Source organism: Peromyscus californicus, unplaced genomic scaffold (assembly GCF_007827085.1).
Source record: "Peromyscus californicus insignis strain IS unplaced genomic scaffold, ASM782708v3 Scaffold_19__1_contigs__length_69161282, whole genome shotgun sequence".
NCBI classification, from domain to species: domain Eukaryota; kingdom Metazoa; phylum Chordata; class Mammalia; order Rodentia; family Cricetidae; genus Peromyscus; species Peromyscus californicus.
This window is the reverse complement of record NW_026294491.1, coordinates 24,365,468-24,372,607: the sequence shown is the minus strand read 5'-3', so window position 1 is coordinate 24,372,607 and position 7,140 is coordinate 24,365,468. Positions and strand designations below refer to the sequence as shown.

Here is a 7,140-nt window from a genome sequence, read left to right as displayed (position 1 = left end):
ATGAAGCCTGAGCCCCCACTCAGTCCAGGATGCTCCTCCAGTGGCTACGTGGGTCCTGAAGTACAGCAAGCAGGGCAATCCAGGACAGACAGCTGGGACCAACCAGGATTCACCATCATTGTGGCTCCGTCTTCTGATGTGGGAAATGGAGATAACACTCACTGTCAAGGTCACCGCACTTCACCAGGCACAGGGTTCAACAGCAGCTCAAGTCCCTATAGTGCCCTCCAGAGAGACGGCACCTGAGCGCGTTCTAGAAGGTGGTCTATGACGTCAGTGAGTACCAGGTGGAAGGAGGAGCCCCAGAAGGGGCGGAGGGGGGGGGGGAAGGAAAGCCCCACAGAGAGCCATACAGCCTGTTCTGGGGCATCTTCGTTAAGGTTTCCATTGCTGTGATAGAGAATCATGATCAATGGCGGGAGAGATGGCTCGGAGGTTAAGAGCACAGGCTGTTCTTCCAGAGGTCCTGAGTTCAATTCCCAGCAACCACATGGTGGCTCACAACCACCTAATGAGATCTGGTGCCCTCTTCTGGCATGCAGGCATACGTGCAGGCAGAACACTGTATCCATAATAAATAAATAAACCTTTAAAAAAAAAAATCATGACCAAAAGCAACTTAGGAAGGAATGGGTTTATTTCATCTTATGCTTCCAGGTAGCCGTTCACCACTGAGAGGAAGTCAGGGCAGGAACCCGGAGGCAGGAACTGGAGCAGAAGCCACGGAGAAGCACTGCTTACTGGCTTGCTTCCCGTGCCTTGCGCAGCCTGCTTTCTTATACAGAACACGCAACCGCCTGACCGTGGATGACAGCGCCCACCGTGAGCTTGGCCCTCCAGCACCAAACGTGAATCGAGAAAAATGCCCCATAGGCTGGCTCACGGGGCAATCGGATGGGGGCATTTTTTTCAACCGAGGTTCCCTCTGCTTCTAATGACTTTAGCTTGTGTCCAGTTGAACAAGCAAACAACCAACAGCTAAGACAGAGGGAAAGCTGTACGAGGGGACTGGCCCGAGCGTTGGCCGTGTGCAGAGTCTGCAGCAGTGGCTCTCAACCTTTCTAATGCTGTGGCTCTTTACAGATCCTCATGTTGTGGCGACCCCTCCCCCCACATACCATAACATTATTTTCGTTGCTACTTCACAACTGTAATTTTGCCAGGGTTAGGAGCTGCAATGTAAATATCTGACATGCAGGGTATCTGATACGTGACCCCCGTGGAGGTCGTGACCCACAGGTTGAGAACTGCTGGAAAGAGTCACTCCTGCAGGATTCAGCTTGTGCCTGCACGGGTATCCATAAGGTATACAGCAGGTAGAGTGCATGCCCAGCAGCTTGAAGCCCTGGATTCTACCCCCAGTACTGCATAAACCAAGCATGGCCATACGTGTCTGTAATTCCCTCCACTCAAGAGAATCAGGAGTTCAAGGTCATCCTCAGTTTCATAGCCAAGTTCAATGTCAGCCTGGGCTACATGAGCCTTTGTCCCAAAGAAAAATAAAATAAGTTTGTTCATTCTTCGTCACATCGTCTGTGTTCTGTAGCATGTATGGTGAGTGGTTACTGAACGGGACCCTGTGTGTGTCAGATATATCCCAAAAGTTCCAGAGGGCATCCTTGGTTGGGTCTTTGTCTGGGAAATGGCTGTACCATGAGGGTGGTGGGAGGCTGGCTTGGGGACGAGGGTGCAGACGCCTGAGTCAGGCTGAGCTTCAAGCTAATGTAGGACCGTATCCTGCCCCAGGTTGGATCTCAGTGTGTCTGTCCAAGGGCCTGTCCACACCCAGAGGGAGGCAGTGGAATGGGTACCTGGGCTAGATTCTGGGGTACTAGTGTGCTATGGTTGGAGACAGTCACCACCACCCCCACCACCACCTCTGCAGATTGGGTGGGATTCCAGCCTCTGCATACAGGGCAGCTGTGTGGACAGGAGGAGCTGGAAGGCATGGATGGGCCTGGGCGACAAAGTAAGGGGGAGGGGATGTCTGCTGATGTTGTGATCTGCTTGTAGGTACATGGCCATCGTCCACCCCTTCCAGCCGCGGCTCTCGGCCCCCAGCACCAAGGCGGTTATCGCTGGCATCTGGCTGGTCGCTCTGGCTCTCGCCTCCCCACAGTGCTTCTATTCCACCATCACCGTGGACCAGGGAGCCACCAAGTGTGTGGTGGCCTGGCCCAATGACAATGGAGGCAAGATGCTCCTTCTGTAAGCCCCACACCAGGGATGAAGGTGGGGGGGGGGACATGTGCTTGTATGTTGGCTCATGTCTGTGTGTGGCGTGTGCCTAGGGATATGCACACAGCTCTGCAGGTATATATGGGATCGTATGAGGGCTCCTATATGATCATATACTGAGGCTCCTCAGCTGATAGCAAGGGGTTGGGGGTGTGGCTCAGTGGTAGACTGCTTATCTAGCATCCAGGAAAACCTGCGTTCAATCCCCAGGACCGCACAAGCTGGGAGTGGTGGTACACACCTGTGATGCCAGCACTTGAAGGTAGAGGCAGAAGGATCGTAAATTCAAGACCATCCTCAGCTACCCAGCATGCTCAAGGCAAGCCTTGGGACACACGAGGTCCTATTTTAGACAACAAAAAAATCACAGTAAAGCTGCACCCCCACAAACCCACTGTAGGTAGAAAATACCCATTGTTAAGTGTGGGTAATGCCCTCATAACGGTGACCTGGTGGCTAGCTGGGGGTGACTCACTGCCACTGCCTAGCTTCTTGATAGAAAAGCCAACAGAAAGGTAAGAATTTACGGTGTGGCGTCTGCTGGATGCATGCTTCACTTCCATCATCAGACAGTCAAAGTCATTGAATCAAAACATGAAGTTGGGGACCATCTATACTAAAAGCAATGCCAAGTAGTGGTATCTGGTAAGACCTGTCATAAGCCCTTTGTATCTACTGATACTTTGAATTCTCTTAATGTTATGGAGCAATCACTGTTAATATTTTATTATTTATTTATTTATTTATTTATTTATTTATTTATTTATTTATTTATTTATTTATTTATTTATTTATTTATTTATTTTAGACAGCCTATCCGCCACCTCACTAAGGATGAACATGGACCATGTGCATCTGCAGATGGACCGTGTGGCTCTGCATATCACACATGCGCTGCCACTGGTGTCTGTGTGTGGATGTGTGTGTGTAGTCCGTAGGAGGCCAATGCCGGGTAGCCGTGGCAGCCTACCTGTAATATCGGTACTCAGGCGGTGGAGGCGAGGCTGGAGATCTAAAGCAAGGCCAGCTGGACTAGCCAAGTCAGAGAGCTCAGGTCACCAGGCTTGGCAGCAAGCCCGGATTCCCGCAGAGCCGTCTCACCGGCGGCGGCGCCGGGGTTACAGTTTATATGTTAAACAAACATAAAATTTCAGTAGCTTTTCCCTTTTCCCCCTTTGAGCCTTTTCTGTAACACGAACAACTGGGGCTGATGCCGGTGACTTTTTGTGAGGAAAGCCCATCTTCAGCACCTATGCTAGCCAATGTTGCCTTAATTTTTCTTTAAATCGAACTCCGGGGGGCGGGGGGTGGGGGGTGGGCTTCAAGGTGTGGGGTCCGTGGGGTTCACGGACCTTCAGTTTGGGTGGATCTGGCTGCCTGCTGCCCACCCAGGTCCATGGCTCTCCCTCCAGGTATCATCTGGTGGTGTTTGTCCTCATCTACTTCCTGCCCCTCGTGGTGATGTTCGTGGCTTACAGTATCATCGGCCTCACGCTGTGGAAACGCGCCGTCCCCAGACATCAGGCTCACGGCGCCAACCTGCGCCATCTGCAGGCCAAGAAGAAGGTGAGAGCCGAGGCGGAGAGGGCGGGGCCTGCTCCGGGCGGCACCTGGGGCCCCGAAGCCTACCCACTAGGGGGCACTGGAGAGCACATAATCCTGGTCTCTCAGTATCTCAGAAAAGCCGCAGAGGAAGGACAGACACCTCTGCGATCTGGAGACCAATGCGAGACCGACTTCTTCGTGTTCTGAAAGTTCTCACCATAGCAAGCAGGGAGGCTCTTAGGACAACACCCAGGGGTCCCTTCGACTGGGAAGTTGGTCTCGATTTGCCATCTCCAACTTGCCTTCTCGTCCTCAGGGGTGCTGGGCAATGCAGGAGCGTGCCTGCAGATGCCGGGCATGTGAGTGCCAGGGAGGGCTCAGAACCTGGCCTCTAGGCAGAGGATGGGGTACCAGGATGGAACATCACTGCCTACATAGATAGAAGGGCTAAATTAGGCAACGATTCCGGGGAAGGGCGGCTTGGGTCCCAGACCTTTGACTTCCTAAGAGGGGACAGGATGGAGAGGTGCTCCCTGGGAAAGTATCCTGGGAGAGTGGTTCACAGAACCGGGCTGCTAGACATGAGGATTTCAATGGAAGGACGGCAGTGTGAGCAATGCCTCAGGTGGTGGGATCTGGAGCATGTGGCAAATACATGTTCCAGGGGATGGAGGCCAGAGGGGTAGAGGGGGTCTGACTACAGAAGGTTCTCCAGGCTGGGATGAAGGGTACCCCACACTGATGCCAGGAGGGTGAAGACTTGGGACTCAGGGGCCAAGGACTGACCAGAGCCTCTCCCTGACCAGTTTGTGAAGGCCATGGTGCTGGTGGTGTTGACCTTTGCCATCTGCTGGCTGCCTTACCACCTCTACTTCATCCTGGGCAGCTTCCAAAAGGACATCTACTACCACAAGTTCATCCAGCAGGTCTACCTGGCACTCTTCTGGCTGGCCATGAGCTCCACCATGTACAACCCCATCATTTACTGCTGTCTCAACCACAGGTCAGTCCCACCCTGGCTCTGCCCTTTACCCACGGGGCCTCTCCTGCATGGTGAGGGACCTCCACTCTAGCTCCTGCCAGAACCTAGAGCTGCCCCTCACCCCACCTAGGGATGCTGCCTATGAGTGTTATAGTTGATGAGGTGCTTGCCTGGCAGGCATGAGGCTCCGGGTTTGATCTCCAGCACTCCGTAAACTGGGCATGGTGGTGTGCACTGGCAATCCCAGCACTCTGGAGATAGAGGCAGAAGGATCAAAGTTCAAAGTCATTCTCAGCTACATTGGACAGTCAGTGTCACCATGGGGAAGGGTGTTTTCGGTTTTGGATTTTCTTTTCCAACTTTTTTTTTTTTTCTCTAACACCCAAGGCTTCGTTTTACTCATTTTGAGACAGGCGCAGATGCCTAGGCTAGCCTCGGCCTTTCCTTGAGCTTCCCTCCTCCTTCCTTATTCTCTGGAGTAGCTGGGACTACCGGCCAACACCCAGGCTTGAGTGAGAGCTGTTTATTTTTCTGAGCAAATGTACCCATACTTGGTAGCTCCAATGTGCCAGTTTTCTTTTGAAGCAGCTCCTGGGTGCCAGGGGGTGGGGGCTGGGGGAGCGTCCCTATTCCACACACATGGCCAGAACGTAATTCTCTCTCTCTCTCTCTCTCTCTCTCTCTCTCTCTCTCTCTCTCTCTCTCTCTCTCTCTCTCTCTCTCTCAGATTCCTCTTTGAATTCCCTGCTAGAAGCCAGTTAAGTCACGTGGTTTCTTTGTCCTATACTGTGGTTTCTCTCTCTTCTCCCTTCTCCTTCCCTCCCTCCCTCTCTCTCCCTCCATCCCTTCCTTTCTTCCTTACAAAGGCAGGGTACCAGCTTGCTGCTTGCTATCCTTCCTGCCCCTGCCTCGGAAGTGCCTGTCTCCCGTGTTTCTGGCTGTTCCGAAAGACTAAATCCACTCAAGTGTGCGTCTCAGCGGCCCTGAGTTGGTGGTGGTCTCTTCAGAGTGAGGCACCTCTCTGCCAAGGAGCTCGTCTCCTGGGGCGTAGAGCAGTCACATGGCAGATGGCTCCTGCACCCTGACCTCCCTTGCTTAAAGTGACTTTCCGCACCCCTCAGGTTTCGCTCTGGGTTCAGGCTTGCTTTCCGGTGCTGCCCCTGGGTGACGCCAACTGAGGAAGACAGACTGGAGCTGACTCACACTGCATCCCTCTCCAGGAGAGTCAACAGGTGTCACACCAAAGAGACTCTGTTCATGACCGCGGACATGACCCACTCTGAGGCTACCAATGGGCAGGTTGGGAGTCCCCAGGATGGGGAGCCTGCTGTACCCTGAAGACTTGAGCCTGTCTGCAGGGCCAGGCTTATCCCCTTTGAGAAGCAGCTGGTAGAAAATCCCTAACGTAATAGCTTGTCCCACACTCCATTCTTCAACACACCCATAGAAAAGCAAGATGGTGCCCAGAGCCCCACGGGCAATGCTAACACAAAGAGCTCAGGGCTCACACACCCGCCATAAGTACTCCAGGGACTGAGGAAGGAGCCAGGAAGACTGGGAGCCAGCATTGGCCAATCTAGGAGCCGCAAAGTGAAATGTCTCCCTGGAGTATAGAAAGGGATGGGTAAACTGGATCCCATCGAAGATAACTGCAGTTGTCACGAGAAGAGGCAGCCGAAGGGAACACGAGATGGCTCAGTGAGATGGTAAAGGCACTCGCTGCCAAGCCTGGCAATCTGAGTTCAACTCCTTGAACCCACGTGAAAGGAAAGAGCCAACTCCTGCAAGTTGTCCCCTGACCTCCCCAAGTGTGTATGTGTACACACGCATGTTAAAAAGGAAAAAAAAAAGGGCGTCCTTGTGGGGCAGTGGTGGCATATGCCTTTAATCCCAGCAGAGGCAGAGGCAAGCAGATCTCTGTGATTTTGAGGCCAGCCTGGTTTACAGAGTGAGTTCCAGGCTAGCCAGGACTACACAGAGAAACCCTGTCTTGAAAAAGGGCATCGCGGGGGGGGGGGGGGGGGGGGGGGGGGCCTGGAGAGACGGCTCAGAGGTTAAGAGCACCGACTGCTCTTCCAGAGGTCCTGAGTTCAAGTTCCAGCAACCACATGGTGGCTCACAACCATCTGTAATGAGATCTGGTGCCCTCTTCTGTATACATAATAAATAAATCTGAAGAAAGAAGAAGAAGAAGAAGAAGAAGAAGAAGAAGAAGAAGAAGAAGAAGAAGAAGAAGAAGAAGAAGAAGAAGAAGAAGAAGAAGAAGAAGAAGGGCATCCAGTGTTAGGGTCACAGGGGAAGGTGGGGACTATGGCAACCTGAAGAGGACAAGCCCCAAACAGAAACTTAGCTGCTTCACTCTGGACCACTATTGT

The 7,140-nt window shown here is 52.8% G+C and overlaps 1 protein-coding gene across 1 annotated transcript in view; it reads left to right on the top strand.

The window, feature by feature from the left end:
* The window catches only part of Tacr2 (tachykinin receptor 2), an 11,706-nt gene extending 4,951 nt beyond the window's left edge, over positions 1–6,755 (top strand). The window contains exons 2-5 of the mRNA XM_052743931.1: positions 2,014–2,208; positions 3,651–3,804; positions 4,590–4,786; positions 5,887–6,755. Coding sequence (XP_052599891.1) covers positions 2,014–2,208; positions 3,651–3,804; positions 4,590–4,786; positions 5,887–6,103 — 763 coding nt within the window. The 3' untranslated portion in view covers positions 6,104–6,755. The remainder of the gene's footprint in view (positions 1–2,013; positions 2,209–3,650; positions 3,805–4,589; positions 4,787–5,886) is intronic.
* The last annotated feature ends 385 nt before the right edge of the window (positions 6,756–7,140 follow it).